Source organism: Papilio machaon, chromosome 5 (assembly GCF_912999745.1).
Source record: "Papilio machaon chromosome 5, ilPapMach1.1, whole genome shotgun sequence".
Lineage (NCBI taxonomy): Eukaryota > Metazoa > Arthropoda > Insecta > Lepidoptera > Papilionidae > Papilio > Papilio machaon.
In genome coordinates, this window is record NC_059990.1 from 3,784,228 (window position 1) to 3,806,063 (window position 21,836).

At 31.5% G+C, this 21,836-nt stretch overlaps 2 protein-coding genes across 4 annotated transcripts in view; both read left to right on the plus strand.

Annotated features, from left to right (window-relative positions):
- Window positions 1–1,730: 1,730 nt before the first annotated feature.
- The window catches only part of LOC106708867, a 40,860-nt gene continuing 20,754 nt past the window's right edge, over window positions 1,731–21,836 (plus strand). For both annotated transcript variants that reach the window (XR_001356916.2, XM_014500451.2), the window contains exons 1-2: window positions 1,731–2,022; window positions 18,668–18,893. Coding sequence is in view for 1 of the 2 variants with exons in the window: in XM_014500451.2 (XP_014355937.2) it covers window positions 18,675–18,893 (219 nt within the window). In the remaining variant the exon portion in view is untranslated. The remainder of the gene's footprint in view (window positions 2,023–18,667; window positions 18,894–21,836) is intronic.
- LOC123720999 lies at window positions 12,893–16,543 on the plus strand. Of its 2 annotated transcripts, XM_045677945.1 has the most exons (5): window positions 12,893–12,926; window positions 13,216–13,409; window positions 15,701–15,881; window positions 16,021–16,074; window positions 16,326–16,543. In XM_045677945.1, the coding sequence occupies exons 2-5, from the start codon at window positions 13,386–13,388 to the stop codon at window positions 16,430–16,432; spliced, it is 366 nt and encodes a 121-aa protein (XP_045533901.1). In that variant the 5' UTR covers window positions 12,893–12,926; window positions 13,216–13,385; the 3' UTR covers window positions 16,433–16,543. The 2 variants fall into 2 exon arrangements, with proteins under 2 accessions (XP_045533901.1, XP_045533900.1); XM_045677944.1 differs by lacking the exon at window positions 12,893–12,926 and having other exon boundaries at window positions 13,158–13,409.

Genomic DNA, 21,836 nt, shown 5'->3' on the forward strand with positions numbered 1-21,836 from the left:
AATTAGCTTAATTTACCCACTTTCCAATTTTCCGAATAACTTTAAAGGGGCCATGTTAATGATTGAAAGTTATGACATCACAATACGGAAGATCACAGTTTAAAGCTATGGTTGAAAGTTTTATCATTGGCGGAGGTTTAGATTAGGCCTCACATCAGCACCGGTTTACCCTAGGACTCTCATAATGAATCCCCCAAATAGTTTAGGTATTGGGAGAACCCGATGCTTATCTAAATGGAAATCGCATTTGTGACGCACTAGTAATTGCAAATTCATTTATGAATTGTACTTTGAAATGAAAGATTGTACACGTATACAAAAGTTAACAGATACTATGACGTCATAAAGTACAAGATATGGCACTAAATATTCTGACTGCCAAAGAAAGAACAGTGTGTAGCTCTTTATCACATCAGGTAAAATATTCAAGAGATATTTCTTACTACGTTTGAATTCTGAGGTTCTTCTTAGTCGCTTCTTATTAATCATTTCGTCAATTATTTTTCGGTATGAGTTACAATAAACATCCGGAAATGGACCACGAATGCCAGCGTTGAACAATTTTTCCGCTTGGCACAGGACAGGGATGTGTTCGCTGAGCTGACGGTCGCTCCAGTAGAGACAATAGAATACGACAGTTATTTTTGGATCGTGTTTTAGTATCGAAAACTATAAATACTATATTTTCCTCTTCTATCGTATCCATGAAATCAAATATTATTTGGCGGATATATACTTCCTAGAGGGAACAAACAAGTTGGCAAATTACTTTCCGGTTAATTTGTTGCATGTATACAAAATATAACTTACATAATTAAGGTAATTAATTGCCGCTTCCTTTTTTTAACATTCGAATTTAATTATAGAGATTACATGACAATACTTGTCATTCGCAGATTTTTAATTAATACCATGGTTACTTCTGCTGATAATATTTTATATACTTAAGACTAGCGTATTTTAACTATTCTTGTAGTTTTTGTCACTTATCTATTCTTTCATCGCATATAATCATTTATACATTGTAATAATTTTACTAAATATTGTATTTGTCGAGATAACGAATCAACTTTGCTAGCAACAAAGACAACAGCCACTTCAAATATAATACCTAACTAAGTATTTATTAATCTATTTATTATGGCATAGGTTATAAAGCAACATAGCTTCAAAGTTGTTTACGTATTGCGTCTAGGATAAGGAGATTGTATTTATGTTTATGATTGCCTTATTATACCTTCACAGAACGATAAACAAAGGTGCAGTAGACCTTTCACTACTTTAATTTCAATAAAAAAAAGAAAAATAATATGTAAAGTTGTAACTAAAAATAGTTTTACCCTTCCGAAACATTTACTTTAGAGTTTCCGTTAGAAATGACTATATTTTGCGCGCTTTTAATTGTGCATGTCATTTTAAGAGAATTTAAAAGTCTATTCTCTAAAGTAATTCTAAAGTTAAAACGTAGATATTTAATTTTTGAATCATTTTAAAGTCAAAATATTTTATTATACTAAGTATGTGTGCTTCATGTCGACACGTTTTTCTACGATGCATGTACAAATTTTTGACATCCATTCGGCCAGGAACAGTTAGCTACATGCCCAACATGACTTATTACCTGCAAATTAAATCAGTAAGCAAAGGCTTTTATCGCTTGTGGTTCGGTACCTTCGTGACGACGAACTTTCTTCGGTTACCTCTATTTTATTTTAGCATTCGCGTCGGTCCGTCGCTCGTGGCGGACGTGTGTCGCGCTTTCTGTTTATTCCACCCGCTATCGTTAATGCCGCCATAATCCAACCGTGAATTTGTTTTTGGTACCGTAATATTGTCGGTCACATCGGTGTTAGTTTATGACTATATATTCCGGAGAGAAGTGTAACAGTGTTATTAAATTCGTTCAATGCTTCCGTTCGAGTGAAATGACATTTTGATCAACAGCGATATAATGTTCAGTTACTCAAATTTTAATGTTGGTGAAATACAACACTAACTTAGTCGGTGAATTGGACTGAAAAGGTTTGTAATGTTTGTCTTAAAAGCAACTACTTTTTATGATTATGAAAAAATGGTTCTTAATGCTTTGTCATTTTCAGCGTTTATGACTTAGCATGACTGGTTTATTCTGTTTGTTTATATTTATTAGTGATTGTCGTTAAGTCTTTTTGTTAAATACTCTAATTCTATTTATTTTATGTTACCGTTTATTTTATTATATTTGAGAGAAATCTATATGTACTGTGTATTCAGTTTAAATCTTATCCATTTGTCTGATACCTACAAGAAGATAATTTGAATGATAAAATGTAACCTTCATGTCAGGATTAAGTAAGACGCATCAATATAACTATTTGACATAATTATCAGTGAATTTATAGATGGAACGTAGAAATAGAAATACATTTAAGTACTATTTATACATTTGCATATTGTACTGTATAATAATTTCAAAAACGATTTTCGTGGTCGCGTTTATCAAAAACACCGCTAATTTATCCAGGTTTCTTATCGTCGACTTTTTTTTAAGTTTTTCATCCAAAATACATATTTAAAGCAAATTCTGTTCATTCATATTGTAACTAAATGTATTTAATGCATTTTCATATCACATTTTTGATAAATTTTACGACTACCTTCATTTAAACGGTGGTCATCTTCAAAGGAAAAAGTGTTCTTTTAATGTGAATTTGTTCAGCTGATTTTCAAGAACCATTTACTGGGAATCATTACAACAGGATGTTTCTTCATTATTCGAAATTGAATCGCGGTGTAAAACTATTAAATTGTTTCCTTTGTTATAAGTAAGGTAACGGACAGATAACAAATAACATGATTTTAGATTGCGGGTAAATTATATTATAATTTAGTAATTCGGAAATTGTTTCGTCCTGTTTAACATAGTTTTACGTAATAGGCATTTAAATACATACAAATTAGTAGGCTCAATTAATGTGTTTTAATTAGTATTAAACATAGAGTATTAGACATAGATAAGATTTCGTAAGCGAAACTGATTTCATTGAGTTATTCTCTTCGATTATTATGCGGATTATTGTCTCTTGTTGGTCGAAAGTTATTTTTTCAACGAAGGAAGATTTAATAAGGGTAATTTGCGTATAGTTTGATACTGTAAGTCCAGTTTTTTCGGAAATTTGTTCTAGGGGTTTACTTTTACAACGTTTAGTTTAGTTCGTATATTAATCGTGTTGACAAATAAAGATATGTTTTAATTTAAAAAGCTTTGTACTTAAATACTCTAAGCGTTTAAATATCACCTGACAGAATAATTTTACAAACACATGTTACCAATAAAAGACATCAGTAAGAAAGTTGGCAATAATTGAACATAAACGTCGCATAGTCTTAAGAAGGTCGAAAGAAATCGTTTGAAAAAGCTGAAGAAGCCATGAATGGATGGAAAGTGAGCTGACAGACGAGATGAGATAGTTTCTGTTCACACGCTCCTCACTACTCGCCGGAGATAACTAGCGTGATAATTTATTCATTTTGAAATGAGCGCTCGGTTACGTTTAATCTGGAGATGAGTTACACCACTTATGATTGTTACCATTGTAAAACTAAATTGAATTTGGATTAGAAATGTGCCCTTCGCTAACAATGACATTGTTGTTACGACATCATGCGAATTTATTATTGTCTTTTACATTTTGGTTTGTTAAGTTATTGCGTAAACTAGCAGAAAAAAAATTTGTTTCATTGTGTGGCACGAGTTCATCTTTAGGAATACTTTATACATTACATTACACTACATACAACATTTCAGCTTAAATGTTATGCAGTTATTGTACACATTAAGAAGTAGAAATTGGCCATAAAACTTAGATCAATGACGTCATTGGGCTTACCAATGAATCGGTAAATTTCTTTAATATCGACATCTATTTATTGTTAAAGTATATTTTGTTTTCAACATTGTTAAGGATACAACCTCCTGTATCTGGTTTTTATCCGCATATCAAAACGTGTTTCATAATCTGATATTTGTTCCGTTACACGGATTTGGGTTGTTTTTTTGACGGTGAATGTCTTTGTTTGCATTTCTGTGGATACGTTCAAAATCCATTTTTAAAGTCATTTCGTTCTATGTATCTTAGAATATTGTGGAGATATAGGTATAAAATACAAAAAATAGATTTTATCATAATAACCAATTGGTAATAAATATAATTTAATTATAGCTGTTGAAATTGGCAGCTATGATCTTTTCCCATTTTAAGTAACAATCGTTAAAATGTATGTGAAAAAAAAAAACAATAAAAATAACAGGCAATGAAATATAAAACGCTGAATGCATATTGTGTGTTCCAATCGCATGTTTAGGTTACATATACACTGGGAAATTAATTATCATATCAATTGAGTGCAACAGGAAAACCAGTCTTCTTTTGGTATAACTTATCTACAAAAAGGGTGAGTATTCGGCTTGTTTGTTTTTCTTTTAGTGCGGCGACCGGCGAGCGAACAATGCCGCCACGCAACTCTTGCCTTTGCTCGACTCGAGATGGGCACGATTGCGCAAGGATGCGCGAATGTAACAAAGCAATTTTCTCATGGTGATTAAGCTTTAGTAAAATCTTTTACTTTTTTAGATTTGGAAAGTAAAGCATATTTTTAGAGACGTTATATCATTTTTGTCATAATTAAGTATTTGATTCAGTTTTTTTTAATATCTATTCATATCATATCAGTTTTTAATGATTTTGTATATTTTATAACATCAGAAACTATCGCCCGCGCAGAAATAAAAAAATGATTAGTAGCCTGTGTTCTTCCAGTTTATGTTCTACACATATGTCAAATTTCAGCGAGATCTCGTTGAGCCGTTCTGGAGATATTAACCAATATCCATCCATCCATCCAAACATTCGCATTTATAATATTAGCAAGAAGTAACATTAGTAGTGCTATTTAATATTAATGTAGTGATTTTCATCTTTCACCATATATTTTGAATTACATCAGTTTTTCTATTGACAGTCAATAATTTATGTAAATCACAAAAGGAATTAAACGATAAAGTATGTAAAATGTTTCTATTATATTTATCCCGTTCGTTGGTGTGGTTTTCTTTCCGACCGCTTACGGTATTCTTGCTAAGTAGGTACCGATGCACTGGCAGGATTTACAATTCATAGAAAATAGTTTTCTTTATTTTCAATAAGTTTCGATATGAAGCACTTAGGTATGTAAAATTAATGAAAAAGTGAAATTTACTAATACAATTCTAGAATCATTTTTGAACTTTTTTTTTGCTTTCATTAAATGAGATTTGGATTCATTATTTTAATCATATTAAGCATAGAAGCATAGAAGATACGTGGAATTGAGATTACATTTGTTTATCCAGGTGGGTGAGGGATTTAGGGAATTATAGTACTAGTAAGTTAGTATCTATCAATAGCAGGCGGCGCGGCAGGCTGGCGGGCTGGAGGCTCAGAGGTCGGAGGCGGTTAATTGGCGACGAGTCTCAGCCGGTTTGTCCGCCTGTTATTTTACGGCATTTCTGCCTCAGTCTGACTCACATAGTTCTGACTGCATACCTCTAGGACTTTTGCCCCTACAGCTCATTTTACAATGCTCCAAACGTTTTTGTACAGATAGAGGGGAACGTAATACGACCGTCATTCTATGCAAAGGCTTCTACGCTCGCAACGGAAATAATGAATCCCTTCAATACCGGCCCTAAAAGTTTTTGTTTTGTAACTAAGCAATATCGATTGTTATTATCGTGCGTGTTCGATTCGGAATGTTTGTAAATTTTAATGTGAGCTGTATTCAATTGAACACAAATTACGAGCACGTTTGCATTTAAGTCTCAAAACAGTGACTTAAGAAATATGTAACAATAAGGAAGTATAAGTGGAGTATCGTAATTATAAGTATTCGTGCGATTTTAGAAAAGACGTATTTTAGTGGTTAGTCAGCCTCAAGGCCATTGCTCTCAGTTAGATGAAAGAAAAAAACAAGGAACAGTTGTTAGCCGGGGTGAGGGCGAGGGGATTCACGGTCGAGCGAGCGCCACCTGCGCGGCGCAGTATCGCACTGCTCGCTGCCCGCCCGGTACAACGTGGCCTGGTCTGGCCCGTCGTGGCGTGCCTGCTATGTACCTAGAGTATCAATGCTATATTTAGCAAGCCCTGTTTTTAGTTTTCCTTAGACCTTGATGGAACTACTTTTTATCTATGTTTTAACAATTTCTTATCGTATTTCATTCACGCTACTTTACGTTGCTAATGTAATTAATCAACTTTATTTTCTTTCTTACCTTATTGAGTTTTGAAAGTTTTTTCTTCTTACTATTATATGGTTTAAGATGAATTCTAGATAAAAATGTTTAGGGTTCTATCACGTTGAGGAAGACCTCTACATAGCATTTCTCCTTACCTTCAAGACCAATCAGATACATACATTTTGATGATACGATTTGTATAGCGATTAGTATGTTTTTACTAAATGTAAAACATACAGTAAAAACCGTTGGGTCATTTACATTGTGTTATACTTTCTCCTTCGGTGCTACTGACAAATGTCATCAGACCAAATAGTTTTTGGACGCATCACATTAGCATAATTTTTACTAATAATTGTGTTATAGTGTGTGTGTGTGTGCGTGTGTGTGTGTGTGAGGGGTATTAAATTAATTTAAGACCTATAATGTTATCATTCTTACTAATATTTTAAATGCGAATGTTTAGATGGATGGATGGATATCCCGGACGGTTCAACGAATCTCGCTGAAATTTGGCACAGATGTAGAACATATGGAAGAACACAAAGGCTACTTACTTAGTTTTTTATTCCGCGCGGACGGAATCGCGGGCGACAGGTAGTTTAATTGTAGATCAAAAAAATAATATGTTTATTTTTTAAATGGATCTCTCAGTCTTTAGCACATTTAATAAACGGATCTACATATATTACCCATCTTACTAGTATTATAAATTCGAAAGTTTGGATGAATGGATGGATAGATGGATGTTTGTTTGAAGATATATCCCGAACGGTTCAACGGATCTCGCTGAAATTTGGCACCGATACAGAAAACATGGAAGGACACATAGGCTACTTACTAAGTTTTCTTTTTTTTTTGATATCGCAAGGAGGGAGTTGCAGGTGACACATAACTATAATTAAAGAAAGAACCTTGTTACACACAGTCGACGAGAAATATCTTTGAGTATGTACGTATCATGTATGGATTTTTCCGGTCTAAGCGATGTCTTACTACGGCATTTTCCCATTACCTGGCGACAGATTACCGGATTCGCCTCGGCTTAACTCTAAGTGGTGCTTATAGGATTTATATAGATTTTGTTGGTTATTTATTATTATATTTATTTTATAGAGACTTATTTTGTAAATTCAACACTTAGACAGGTTTTATTGTAATTTTTATTACTCATAAACTCATAATACTAAGAGACTATGTAAGGGACCAATTAAATGATTGGAATTAAGGCAATTTAGAAAAAGGATAACATTCAATTTATGTTTTTAATGTTCCTAAACTGGTATCAATGTAAAGAAGTGATTTATCTCTTACTGTTGTATTAAATTTAAATTTACAAATGAAATGAAAATGACGTTGATCAAGTAGTCAAAATGCTAATGAATCGAAAGTAGGTTTAAATCATAAATATATTAATCATTATGTTAATCTGGGAACTCCAAGTTATGACATAATATTAAAACTAGATTAAAACTATTTATTATTTTCTTTAACTATACATAATCAGCTTTCCAATTAATCAATATTAATTAAATCTCCAGTGCATATTATTAGAAAATTTGATGAATTTGATAATTTATTATCTGTTACATAATACATCTTCGTTTGATTAATTATTAATGTTATATATTACTTCTATGTAAATAATTCTCAGATTAGGAATGAGTATTGAGAATGGTTTATGTTTATGTATAATGCGATAGTACATCACATAATAAATGTTATCGCATAGTTTTATTCAAAAAATGGAATATTCAGATTTTAATCCTTGAAATTCAATGATAAAAACCATAAGGTGACTTTTCATCTATGTTATTTATTTAAAAACATATTTTTTAATGTAGTAATTTTATAGCTTAGTTACCTACACCTATCTTACTTACATAATAAAGGGAAAGTTTGAATGTATTTTTGTAAGAAGATATATCCAGAACGGATCAACGGATCTCCCTGAAATTTGGCATAAATGTAGAACATAATCTGGAAAAACATATAAGGCAACTAATAAAGTTTTTTCATTAATTCTGCATGGTCGGTTTTACGGGTAAAATTTAGTTAATAATATTTTAGGCGTCAATCGTCAAAAAAATTCATTCAAATTATTAGTAGTAGTTAGACCTGTTAGTGAGATAGCCGACCTATATTTTCGATTGTAACAATATTATTTACCTGTATCAATAAAATATGTTAGTCATAGTAATATCTAACTAAAAGCAATAATCAATAATGTTGTCAGGGGCGCATGTTACCGCGCCGGCTGTTACGATGAAACTCAAATTTTGTGTCAAGTGTACGTTTTAAGCAAGTCTATCGGAACTTTCACTTTCACACTTTTTGTCATTTTTTTATTCGTATAATCGACTCTGTCATTGAACGTAAATGTCTTAAAACAAAATCTTATCCATACACCTTTTAAGTGACAACTTAATAACTCGATTTTAATGCCAACAAATACGTAAAAATTATCTATTTTTGATGTATATAAATGTAGTATAATGTTGTATATGTACGTAGTAAATGAATGTACAATAAATAAACAATTTAGCAGATTCATTTACTGTATTTGTGTGTAACATTGTAATTATATATAAAAAAACTAATGTCATATTTTTCCAATATGTGTATCTACCTAATGGTACATGAAATACATAAAAAATAAATAAAATGAATACAAGTCAACGTTCTTTAATTTCGTTTTGCGAAAACAAAAATATTTCACATTCACTAGTACATTTTCGTTGATAAGGAGTAAAAGACATAAACGCGTTACGTCACTTGTTCCAAATAAAATGTACGTATCAATGACCTCGATAACTCAAAAATTGATAGATAAGAATTCCAACAATTGTATTAAAAGCTTGAGATGCTCATTATAATAAACAGTAAGTTTGTTTTGAAACATACGTTACAAAGACACTTCTTAATTTTTCGATTTAATAGCTATGATGTCTGAATATGTTGCGTGTTCATGTACCTTTTCATTTAAAACGCTATGTAATCGTTGATAGCTCCATGGAATCCCTCATTATATGTGATAGGGTACGGGACAGACTACAGTTAGCATAAGAAACATTACGCCAATGACGCTGTTTTACGGTATTCGAAGTAATTTGCCAACTCATTCGTGGCTATGACAACGGTTTCTACTCCAAAATTATTTTTGGATGAGTTTTGTATTTGTTTATGTTTCTAAAGTTAATTATTTTTACCAATAATATTACTTACTTGGTCACAAATTCTCACAATATTACGATAGAATAGAAGTGTTAGAATATTATCAAATATTAATTATTTAGCACCATTGTCGAGATTTAGATAATACAATATTGAGACGGTAAAATACTTGGACAGCATTCTCCGGTGCAAATTTATGGTGACTATTAGCTTTAACCGCCGCACTAAGTAATAAATAAAGTTGTCTGGACAACTCACTTCAGTTGATTGTAATCTACGCTTAAAACTATGGCTTCAGGTGGGAGTACGGCGAAATGATTTATTGTTACAATAAGATGCCCTGCCTAGTGCAAAAAATTTATAGCTCGAGAGTCTGGACAGTTGCGTCGGGAGAAAACCGGTTCGTCGGCTTTACTATGCAATGCCTCGCAACAGCCGTGAACTAAAGCTTTATTAAGAAAATTATACTGAGCTAAGGGTGGCTCGTAACAACTGAGCAATGCTTTTGTAATAATTCATGTAACATTTTAAATTGCATAACAATGTTTCAATAAATTGTTTCAATGTTGGGAAAAAATAAAACCATTACTTTAGGTAGATAGTTGTAGTGATCTATATCTCGTTAAGAATCGATCTTACAATTTTAGATTTATGATCTTTATAAAGGTAACAGTTTACACTAAAATAACTTTTAACTGTTCTTTACTTGGTCCATTAAGTTGAGAGTTACATGTTGTTAAAATTAATGTCATCAAAAAAAATCGGTTCATTTTAATATAATTTTTGAAGGTTAAAATGCATACCAGGTGGCAGAAATTATGAAAGATGTTTACCAGATACTGCAACTGCTAATTATGAGAAATTTTGGTTTTGTCTTTCCTGGTCACAAATTTAAATGTTTAAAATAACAGAAATAATTGTAATTTGCTTTTATTTAAACTTTACTTACATTTATACCTGTTTAATTATATTTTGTTAAAACAAATTATTATGACAAAATGAACATTAAGAAAATGGATAACTTTTTCCTCAGCCAAATATTAATAAATAAATATGTGTCTTAAATTAGGATAAATTAGTACTTAACGTTATTAAAAATTTACGTAATTTTTTTTCAGAACACAATTTTCTTTGATTAATTTTCAAAGAAATAATTAATGTTTACCGTGGTCCTGAATTGGGCACTTTTATATTTTAAAGTATTCAAAATAATAATAGTCATATACCTTGATATAGATATGATGCGAAGAATATCACTGTTTTTATCTTGATATTAAAACAGGTTGCATTACATACGCCGCGTGAAACAATAGTTCAAGGTAAATATAGACTGTAAATTGCTTAGGAATGAAGGTCCGGCGAATCAGCGACTGTGACGGATATCAGTGACGAAGTGCGGCCGGAGTTCGCGGCGAGGTCGTTGCTCCTCCGAGGAGCTGCACTCCTGCCGTCTCCTAGCCTCCTTTGCCCTCGCCTGCCCTCGCCTTCCCTTCCCTGCCCTCCCTACTGCCACCTCCGTGACCCCGTACCTTTGTACTTTAGACAAATAACTAAAAGAACTAAACAGTCATAGAACAAGAAAAAAACTATTCGTAAATGTGCATAATACTGCACTTAACTATATTAAAAAGAAAAAATATTCTTTGTGTAATATAAAATCAAAGAGTATTTTAAGCTAGTTTCATAAATTTCACCATTTATTTATTGTTCTTACAATAAAAAATGTTGAAATTTTGAATTGAGAAGACTCAATCTATGTCACTTTTATATTTACTCGTATATACTATATATAGATATTATAGTTAATGTTAATAATGTCTTTGACTAGGAAATCATTGTTAAAACGTTGTGGTCGCAATGGTTTAACACCAGTTTACCAAACTGAATTTATTGCATACCGCTGTATTTGTTATTCCGTCCAAATTCCATCCCCTCGACTATGAAGCATTACCAATTTAAATTAGGATGTTTAATTTCTCTACATCATTTTGAAAGAAAATATAATAATTCACCTTCTGACGTCAAAGTTCAATAAACTTTGATCTTGAACTTAGTTGTCTTTTCATAGTAGCGTTCTGAAATAATGCGGCTGTTTTTCCTTCTTTGTTTTGTGATCTCACCAGTTTCATTATTTATTTATTTAGAGACACCAACAGGTAAATTATAACACATGCACAATAACTAATATAACAAAAGCAAATTAAGAACTGAATAATAATTTATCCAAATTATAGATGTACACATCATACAAGTATAACAAAGCAACAAATGGAAACACCAAAACTTTATATAAACAAAATTAGTAAGATTTATGTGATGAAGCTAATTATGTAATAAAAAATTATTGATATTTTAATCTGCTTTAAGGGTATAACAGTAAAAATAGGCAAATTATTTTACATGTTACAAATATAATTAGTTTTTTAAACACAAAATTTATCATTAGCTTTTTTTGTAATATGCTACCCGTTCGGCATAAAAGTCAGAAAGATGACATAATGTTGTCTGAAACATGTTGACTTTTAGAGCTCAGCAAAATGTTGTCTTTTCGATAACTTTTTGTCGATGTCATTTTAAAGCAATCTCAATGATAACTAAATGATGACTTTTCGAGGACATATTTTTTTAGCCGACTTCAAAAAGAAGGAGGTTATCAATTCGACTGATTTTTTTTTTTTTTTATGTGTGTTACCGCGAATCTCCGCCCCTGGTGGTCAGATTTTGATAAAAATTATTTTAATCGAAAGGAAGTGCTTGCAGGTGGGTCCCATTTTTTTGTTTTTTTTTTAAATAACTAGAAGACTAGTAGATTTTGAATAAGCTTCAAAATTTGTTGCGAAAATTAGGGACATTTTTGCTTTCAGCGTTTACGTAGGCTAAACTATAAGACCTACATCAAAATGACGTATGGCGAATTGTAGCTCTATAAATGTGCTAAATAAAAGTCCGCGATAGCATATATCTATCTTTTATAGTTTTCTCACAATAACCATTTTTTTCTTTACGAAACATTAATTAAATTCTTGCCCTATTTCCGACGCTATTATTCAAGTTCAGTATTAACCCTTATGTAAATAAATATGTTCATTACCAAGAGAATTTAATGTAGATTATATTTGCCCTTGAAACTATATCATTCTGTCTAATAGTTTAGGAGATATCGTAAGAATAAAATTACGCGGAAACGAAAAATGCTACATCGCGTTACAATGAATAGCACAAATTTGCTTTCTGGGCTTATTGTTAATAAAACTTTTAAAAACCAACAGCGGCCATTTTGTTCTATACGGACCTCTCACTCATCCATTAAAGAGTGATTGTTGACAAGCGTGAATTGCATCGTAATTCGTTCGGCATTGCTAAGTGTTTTTATTGAATTATTACAACATAAACGTAATATTTTTGACTTAACATACTGGTTGAAAATATAATTAATAGTATTTGTGATTCTTATTATTCAGTTAGTTATCAAGAATTTAATTGCCGAACAAATAAACTTGTAAGTATGAATATAGGTTATAAACACATTTTTTCATATTTTATAACTAATTAAATTATTTAAAATTGTTGTAAGACGATGCTCGTCGCTATTTTAATTAAATTCAGTTTAAATATTTTACTTTTTAAAATATTTCTAACTTTAAACATTTGTATACAATTTTGTTCATTTAATTCATACATAATAAAAAAAACTTATCAGCATCGTCTTTGTAAAAGTGTCTGATAAAATTTAGAATGCCCTAAAATTTAATGAATATTTTCAATTTCTGATTTGATATTTTTTTTAGGATTCAACACAAGATGTATTTCGTAGTTTTTTGGGATAAAACGTCTGCAATCGTACCTGCATCATGGGTAGATTCAGAATCTCGAACTTTCAAGTGGCCGAAAACAAAAAATCCTACCTTACTAATTATTCGAGCTGATAACCCTAAAGATAATTGGATCACTTATAATTATGTTCAACTCTGCGGTCCATTTGGTAAAATTATTTATACTATACAGTAAAATATGTAGTTCGTTGATCAGGAATAATTGGTTATAATCTCTTCATGTATTTCTGTACTTTAACTTTCAAATATGGATATGCAAATATTTGCAGTATCTCACCCTTATATCAATAGTGAGATAATAATTAATTAAACTATCATTATTTTTAGCCGACTTCAAAAAGAAGGAGGTTATCAATTCGACTGTATTTTTTTTTTTTTTTTTTTTATGTGTGTTACCGCGAAACTCGGCCCCTGGTGGTCCGATTTTGATAAAAATTATTTTAATCGAAAGGAAGTGCTTGCAGGTGGGTCCCATTTTTTGTTTTTTTTTTAAATAACTAGAAGACTAGTAGATTTTGAATATAGCTTCAAAATTTGTTGCGGAAATTAGGGACATTTTTGCTTTCAGCGCTTACGTAGGCTAAACTATAGGACCTACATAAAAATGATGTATGGCGAATTGTAGCTCTTTAAATGTGCTAAATAAAAGTCCGCGATAGCATATATCTATCTTTTATAGTTTTCTCACAATAACCATTTTTTTCTTTAGAAACATTAATTAAATTCATGCCCTATTTCCGACGCTATTATTCAAGTTCAGTATTAACCCTTATGTAAATAAATATGTTCATTATCAAGATAATTTAATGTAGATTATATTTGCAATTGAAACTATATCATTCTGTCTAATAGTTTAGGAGATATCGTAAGAATAAAATTACGCGGAAACGAAAAATGCTACATCGCGTTACAATGAATAGCACAAATTTGCTTTCTGGGCTTACGTAGGTCAAACTATATGACCTACATTAAAATGATGTATCGAGTAATTATAGATCCTTAAATTTGCTAAATAAAAGTCTCAGGTGGCATATATCTATCATCTATGGATGTCTCACAAAAACCATGTTATTATGAACAAACTTCGATTAAATTGCACACGAAAAACAGCGTCGTAAGCTTACGGCGCTATTATATTATATTCGATATGAATCCTTATCCAAATAAATATGTTTGATGGCTAGAGTATTAAATGCAGATTACATTAGCCTTTAAACTATGTAATTCTGATCAATAGTTTGGAAGATATTAAATTATTAAAAACTACGCGCATTCGAAAAATGCTACTGCGGCGCGCGGCTGGACAAAATTAAAGGCACGCTACGATGTATTAGTTCGTTAATTTTCAATTTGTATACCGATTTTGATAATTATTTCATTGTTTAAAGGATAAGTGGTTATCTGGTGTATTCTAAATTAGTTTTTGAATTGAAGTACACACATATTAAATAGGAAAGTCCTTTTCTTTATTTGTCTTATTTATGTTCTTATACGTATTAAGGAAATTTGTAATTAAACTTCAAATTCACTAAAAATTGAGAAATAAAACAAACATTTTAAGAAATAAAGATAAAATAGCCGACTTCAAAACAAAAAAAACTATCTCAAACAAAATGCGCTCAAAAGTAACTTAAAAAAAAACAATTTCAAACAAAATGCACTCAAAAGTAACGTAAAAAAACAATTTCAAACAAAATGCACTCAAAAGTAAGGTAAAAAAACAATTTCAAACAAAATTCACTCAAAAGTAACATAAAAAAACAATTTCAAACAAAATGCATTCAAAAGTACCATAAAAACAATCTCAAACAAAATACACTAAAAAGAAACAAAATAATGTCATGAAAACTTCTTTCTTTCTTTCTTCTCTCTTTCAAAAACCCTCTAAACTCTAAAGAAAGTTCTCTTCTTTCTTGTAACATGTCTATATTGTATAATTATTGTTATTTTGGAGTCGGTTTCGGCCTAAGTAGGGACATAAACGTAAGTATGTCTAATACATCTCAAATATAAAATGTCACCTATTTACTTCGGCCGACACCGACTGCGAAATAACAATAATTATACAATATAGACATGTTACAAGAAAGAAGAGAACTTTCTTTAGAGTTTAGAGGGTTTTTGAAAGAGAGAAGAAAGAAAGAAAGAAGTTTTCATGACATTATTTTGTTTCTTTTTAGTGTATTTTGTTTGAGATTGTTTTTATGGTACTTTTGAATGCATTTTGTTTGAAATTGTTTTTTTATGTTACTTTTGAGTGAATTTTGTTTGAAATTGTTTTTTTACCTTACTTTTGAGTGCATTTTGTTTGAAATTGTTTTTTTACGTTACTTTTGAGTGCATTTTGTTTGAAATTGTTTTTTTTAAGTTACTTTTGAGCGCATTTTGTTTGAGATAGTTTTTTTTGTTTTGAAGTCGGCTATTTTTTTTTTTATAACAGGCATATGACGAAGCGCGTGAATTCGAATTAGATGCCCTAAATCTGTCTACAAATGATGATGAAGGTTTTGCTGCTATTAAAACAAATAAAAAATTAGAAATGGTAGATAAAGGAAAAAGAAACTGCAATAAACCTTTACGCTCTTGTGATACAGAAGATGAATCGACGCCTATACAAAAAAGTAAGGATCATTAGTTTGAATTTAATTGTAAAATTTTAAATTGCATGAAAATTGAAAAGAAAAATGAATAGTATTTGTTTTACCTTTACCTAAAATTTTGTATATAATAATTCTAATATTAATTTTATTTATTTTATAGAAACTAAAAGTAGAAAGAAGATAATATCATCGTCAAGTTCTTCTGATAATGAGGGTATGTAACAAATAAAGTTGTTCAATTATATATAACTAGCTTTTACCCGCGACTCCGTCCGCGCGTAATAAAAAATAGAAAACGGGATAAAAATTATCCTATGTCCGTTTCCTGGTTCTAAGCTACCTGCCCACCAATTTTCAGTCAAATCGATTCAGCAGTTCTTGAGTTATAAATAGTGTAACTAACACAACTTTCTTTTATATATATAGATTATTTTGTTCCTTATTAATAAAACACTTTATTTTCAGATAGCGGAATAAATAATATACCAATGCCACCTGCCACGTACGTGAGCCAAAAGGATCAGCAACTACCACCAACATTTAAAACTCCTATATCATTACTTGAGCCGTAAAAGTATTTGTAATTTTAATAATAAGATTATTTATATTGGTATGTAATATCGTTACTATTCATTGTGTTATCAAATAAACAATAATTAAACCTATTTTCCATGTCAATTTTAATTTTACACTAGCCTCTTAATTTTAACATAAAAACGTTAACTTTATGATCTCTAGAAAATTTTATCTTTCTGATATCTTTTTAATGATCTCTAAAAGATGGCACTAGATGGCTCATAAGAGAGCTTTATGTTAACATTATGTTAACTTTATGTTGACTTTTTGGTTATCATTTCTGATATCAGATCTTGAATAATGTTAACATTAAGAGAACTTTATGCTATCTTCTTGCCGAACGGGTATTGTCTGTATTATTGTAATTCAATGTCAATACAATTGGAAAGGATCGAAGTAGTCCCGTTTTATGACATTCAGTATGGACAATCCGAGACATACATAACAAGTAACAACACACGACTGCGGTACGTGATTGATGTACACCATGGAAATTTGAATGCAATTGCGGTGACACACATTTTATAACATTCCAACAAGACTTATGATCTGTTACATGAACTAGTAATGTTACACTTGCATTATAACGTAACATGAGATATAAATTCTGAAAAAATTATGCTTATCTTTGTAATAATTCTAAATATTTTATAATCTAATTTATGAGAGTACAAAAGTATTGCACATTATATGCTTACTTACATTATCCATACGTTTTGAATTAAATCAAACTGTTAATGGACTCATATGAAGACAATATTGGGAACGGTTACGAAGATTACTAAAAAAAACACAAATCAACTTGAAAACTCAATACTGAAATTTATCTGATGATAAGCTTTTACAGCAACCGTTTAGATATTTTAAAAGGTTCTTGAAATTCGTATCTAAAGTTATTACTGCACAAAGGAAGCACACAAAGTGTTAGTAAGGCTTCGTATTTTTAGGTCAATTCTGGATGATAAGTATTTCCTCTTTGCTTACCTTTAACTATGATCGAATTGTTCCATTACATAGATAATAGCTTCGCTTAATATTGTTGTTGCTTAGTTCTACACCTGTTGTAGTGATAGTGTTACATGTAACTGAGAAATTGATAAATAAGGTTTCTTTAAATAATTTCCCATGCGTTATTTGAGAAGATTGCAGATAATTACTTGACTTAAAGTATTATTCGATGGACAATAGTACTTTCTGATTCCAATACTAATCTATCTATATATATAAAAGAAAGTTGTGTTAGTTACACCATTTATAACTCAAGAACGGCTGAATCGATTTGACTGAAAATTGGTGGGCAGGTAGCTTAGAACCAGGAAACGGACATAGGATAATTTTCACACCGTTTTCTATTTTTTTTTATTCCGCGCGGACGGAGTCGCGGGTAAAAGCTAGTTTTATAAGATAGCATATAAAGGAAAAGACTATTCAATATCGCTATTCATTTTGGCGACTAAATTCGTCGTCATTTGTGTAATTGAAATTTCTTCGGTCATCATAAAGCACATCAAAGGCTTAAGTAATGAACATTCATATACTTTGTCATATCTTATCAGTACATCAATATGCTATGTATTTTAACTCTGTGTTCCGGCCTAGTATAATCCTAAGCGACTTGTCATCTTGTAGACTTAAGTCTAGTCTTTTTATGATTAGCTGGTTTATGACACTAGATATATAAAATGACGTAATTTACACACACGCACACACATACTGTGTTGGCAATAATAAATGAGTGTTGCATTTTTGCCTTCAAATGTGAATTGCGATGTACGTAACTCAACAAATGTCTCGTGTGAAAATCTTGAAGACGTACTCATGCCCCTTTTATAAAATGTCTTATTTATATAGTTACAAGTTTCTGGCAGTGAGGTTTTTAATATTTATTACTATTTTAATACTTATCAAAAAAAATGACAAGCGGACAGGAGGTCAAATTTATGTTTCACTGATAAAAAAAAATTAAACGAAATGAGTCGTATGGTAATTTAAATAATCATGACATCTGATAGCAAATAATTACTTTCTCATTCAAATATCCCACATTCTTAAAGATTTCACTTGTCAAACTAAGCAATCTCCAAATCGTATAGTAAAAAATAAAATCGTCGTTGAGTTTAACTCAACAGACTTATTTTACTAGCTTACTGATATGTAGGGCATTTGATTTCTTTCCTAATGTTTTATAGTGGCTGTAGGATTTTTGTCTAATTAGTTGTTGCTTGTTGTAGCTGCACGATGTACTCGACATCCACGGCGTCGACGACAACGTCTGGGTCTCGCGGCGAGCCCGCGGTGGGCCCGATGGAGCGACGCGTGCGTGTCGTGCGTCTGCTGCGGCCGCGCCGCGCCGCACCTGCATTCGGTTTCGCTTTGCGCGGCGGCCGCGAGTATGCCACCGGATTCTTCGTATCCAAAGTCGACATTAATTCCGAAGCACATCTGCAAGGATTAAAGGTTAGTTACTTATCAAACCTGACCTACAATAACTTCTATTTCGATTTTCACTGTTTGCCTTCTACCGACAGTTTGTATAGTTTTGTCACTTACCTATTAATGGCGTAGTTAGCAAAGTAGAAAGAAACTAAGTTCAATAGTAAGTGGTTAGTTTAATTTACAAGTTTTTTAGTATACAAAATCGCTGGACTATAATTTGGTAGTTTAGATACTTAAGACGATGTATGTTGCTGGTATGTGATATAATGCATTGCGCCGAAACAATCAATCTATGAATGTATTCGGCAGAGTTATTGTTCTATGTTCCTACCGATTTTTTTCGCAGCCGGATTCAAAAGAGCATCGCATTGTCTTCTGTCGTTGTACGGATATGGACACGAGAGAAAATTTATTCAACACCATGTGACATGTGAAGCGTGGCGCAATTTCTCACGTTTGAGTCCCACTGCTGGGCCGATGCGAACACGTCGAACAATTAACTCAGTGGGCTAGTTTGCCGACTTCACAATTGCTCGGTTCCGAGGCTGAATTGTCGCAAGACGCATACCACTCTTGTTATTGTTTTTTTTGCTCACGTAACACTGTAGTTTCCTCTGTGTAGAGGGCTACCGAATCGCTGAATCAAAGTACTACTTCGTTCACTTTCAATTTTTGTTTTTTTTTATACTATAAAAATCGAGTTTTGTCGAAAGTACGAATGAGTTTTAATTAATATTCTCAAATTATTCAATGTAGAAAAACGGTTTATTAAAAATACACTGCTACTTTTATTAAAAATACACTTAAACAATATTATCAGGCATTTATTATTTAAAATTTGTGTCAGCCCTAAAGACCGCCCATCGTCAGATACCTCTGTTTGTATGATCGCTTTATTTTCGCAATCATTTGGGTCAAGTTTCTCATTTACGATTTGGAGTATTGTTAATTGTAATACAAACCGGGTTACGTAAGACATGTCTTAATACAGGGGTGTAAGCGTAATTATTATTTGTCAATTAATCATAACAACATTTATACGACAGCAGAACAGTGCATTAAGAAAAATAGTTTTGTTCGTTGTGTAATAGCAATAATTAGTTTTCAATTGTTAAAGGTAAAAAATTAGACGCACACTCGCATGCTTAAGAATTAGGATATATCGTTGAAACTGTCTACTTTAGAAAAGCACTGGCTAATCACATTCAAAATCTTTTACGATAACGATTACCAAAATTTATTTTACGATATCGATAATAAAAAAATACGTAGAACATTTTTCAAAGGCCGGCGATAGTAAAATTTTAATTCGCATATTCGAATGCAGCAATCAAGTTACAATAAGACTGTTATAATTACAGCAGTAAACACAATAATTCAAATTCACCGCGGCGCAGATTAATTTTCGCATAATTACTTCCTAACAATGAAATTGCGAAAATTCATGAGTACATCCGTTATTCTGGCGGCACAATAAGTTGTTTGGCTTTTACAAGAAATCTTGGGAAGTCGGATAATGAGTACATAAATATATAAACATAACCAAAATAAAAAGCTTAGAAATCTTTTGGCAGCGTTCGTAGAATGTTTATCTATAATACAATTACTAAGCAAGTTCATAAAATTATTTCGCTTAGTGTTATATTTTGCACAATAGTAGTAAGACGCTTTATAATTTAATTACACATTCCATGCTAGATTCTTTCCAAGCTGTAAAACTTATTTAGCATCTGTTTAAACTTATATCCGTATAATTATGTGAGTTTATTGACTTTATATCCCGTGTTTTAGCATATAATTAAAAATGTCAGTAAATATGTGGCAATTTGTTAAGAAAACGGAAACTAAAACACGGCTATAACGCGTGTTGAGTGAAATTTTCCGCGCCGTAGGAGAAATGATTTGAAGAAAGAAAATACTATTTGTCCCGCGTAAACGGCCGTAAGTACAGGAAGAAGGCGAGTTGTGTGTAATTATACGACAATTTAGAAATAGCTCAGCCAGCATTGAGACTGCGTGAGTCAGTTTATCTGCGCTGGTCAGCGTCAGACGCCCACTTTCTATACCGTGTGAGCCTCTGTGTAAACTCTTGTGTAATATTTGCTAAAATAGAAAAGCGTTACAATCCTATGACATGGAACGGCGACCGAATTTGTGCTGTTTGTTTACGATAAGACATATAAAATTAATTTAAAAAATCGTGATTCATTCTTGTAAAAAAATCTATTGTTTCAAAAACGGTAATAGATTTAAATCGTATTAAAACAAGTTTTTACATACGATTTCGTCGATCTTTAACTATTTATTAAAATAGTATTTACAACATTCGTAACGATGGCCGACTTTCTGGTCTGTCTTTAAAAATCACTTTTACTTTTAGGTTATAACAACGTCTTGCACTACAGTGAAAATTCCAGTTTAAATAAGACACTGCCAAGCTTTAATGACCCAAAGTTGTTTAAAATATACAAATTAAATTTATTCTTAGGTCAGTATGCCAACAGCCAGCATTCTACCGGATATTTTCTTTCTACTTACATATACGAGATGCAGATATTAATAACGATAAATATATTTATGAGAAATATAGAAATTATACAATGGGGCTTAAGTTTTGTTTTCTTTCATTCCTCAATGCTTGTACGAAAATCTTACTAGCCAGTACTTTTTATAATATTCGATTGTAATCAGCCACCATTCCGTTTAAAAAAAGAATAAGTAGTAATACGGCTAATACAGTTGGGCAAGTATTGTTAGGAAACAAGAGAGATGGTGGGTATTGGTGTTCAGTGCTTATTGCATCGGTTGCAAGCAATCCAACCGGTTTATTTGCTAACGCTATGAAGATCTGACAACGAATGCTTCAAGCGCAAAATATCTAGAAAACATTACATCATCGGCCTAACACATAAATTAATATACTTAAAGAGAAAAATAATACTAATATGGTTACAAGAAGCTGTT

Bases quoted from the DNA above. Each gene is read 5' to 3' on its own strand.
- LOC123720999 (XM_045677945.1), top strand. From the start codon at position 13,386: ATGTTCAACTCTGCGGTCCATTTG. The intron at 13,410-15,700 runs GTAAAATTATTT...TTTTTATAACAG, and splicing joins TCAACTCTGCGGTCCATTTG to GCATATGACGAAGCGCGTGA. The intron at 15,882-16,020 runs GTAAGGATCATT...TTTATTTTATAG, and splicing joins ATCGACGCCTATACAAAAAA to AAACTAAAAGTAGAAAGAAG.